This window comes from Triticum aestivum, chromosome 2D (genome assembly GCF_018294505.1).
Source record: "Triticum aestivum cultivar Chinese Spring chromosome 2D, IWGSC CS RefSeq v2.1, whole genome shotgun sequence".
NCBI lineage: Eukaryota > Viridiplantae > Streptophyta > Magnoliopsida > Poales > Poaceae > Triticum > Triticum aestivum.
In genome coordinates this window covers 102,085,517-102,086,618 of record NC_057799.1, presented here as the reverse complement: position 1 = coordinate 102,086,618, position 1,102 = coordinate 102,085,517, and the positions used below count along the sequence as shown (strand labels likewise).

Below are 1,102 nucleotides of genomic sequence, written 5' to 3'. Positions count from 1 at the left end.
ATTATCCGCATTTCTCATCAGTTTGGTACATCAAACATGCATAAACAATAACAACAATGTGAAATTTAAACTCTCGTCACATGATACAGAATCGAGATGCCCATGCATCCAAGAATTAACAACAACACAACAACTCACATCGAATCATACACGAAGGACACAAAAAGCACATGCGCCCATGCATGCACGCAACTCACCATACAAAGAAAAACAACAGCACCAACATCACTCCTTGATCCTTACCGGCACACGCGGACGTGCATGTTATAACCATGCATATTGATAACTTATCAGATTAGACGTAGCACTCGTAGAGCTTGATGTCCATCTTGAGGCGGAAGTAGAAGTAGCCTTCGGTGGCGTCGGTGTGGATCGTCGCGACGCCGCGCGCCATGAAGAAGTCGCCGGTGCCCCCGACGACGGAAAAGTCACGCGTCTCCGCGTCCATGGGATCGGCGCCCATGAGGTTGAGGGTGCCCCTGCATGCCTTTGAGTTGAACACGAGCGAGAAGGAGAACCACCCGCTGTACGACTCCTTCTTGTCGTAGAAGTAGAACCCCTGCGCGCGCGCCGCCGGCTCCTCCTGCCCGATGGGCAGCGCCGTCCCCTCCGTCACCGGGTCGTCGAACACCACCAGCATGCCGAAGAAGGTGCCGTTGCTCCAGTGCGTTGTGCTCAGGTCCGTCGGCTTGGTCGCCGGCGCCGCCGTCGCGTTGGCACTGTTGTTGACACCGTTGTAGAGGATGTCGTGGAGGTAGAGCGTCATCTTCTTGCACGGCTCGTCAGGGCTGCTGGAGATGTGCCTCCTACGGCTGTCGGCGGTGGCTCCTGCCAAGCCTAAGCCGAGCAGAAACATCACGAGCACGATCTTGCAAGATGCCGTGAGGCCTTGCATTTTTGTGAGTGCAACCCTCACTGAGCTTAAGTTACCAATGAGCTAGCCGAAGAGCACTATCGACAATCTCGAGTGATTAGCTCGTGAACTCGTGGCCTCGTGGGGATATATATTTTGCTGCTGCTTCTGCTGTTGTGTTGATTGGTGACTTGAGCATGCTATTTATAGAGCAGGAATCGATGCTATGATACAATGGGAGGTGCTTAG

At 53.4% G+C, this 1,102-nt stretch overlaps 1 protein-coding gene across 1 annotated transcript; it reads right to left on the bottom strand.

The window, feature by feature from the left end:
• Nucleotides 1-295: 295 nt before the first annotated feature.
• Nucleotides 296-895, bottom strand: LOC123048937 (dirigent protein 5-like). The gene is made up of 2 exons (XM_044471951.1): nucleotides 540-895; nucleotides 296-440 (listed from the first exon to the last, which is right to left on the bottom strand). Exons 1-2 carry the CDS (start codon nucleotides 893-895, stop codon nucleotides 296-298), a joined length of 501 nt encoding a protein of 166 aa, XP_044327886.1.
• Between the last annotated feature and the right edge of the window lie 207 nt (nucleotides 896-1,102).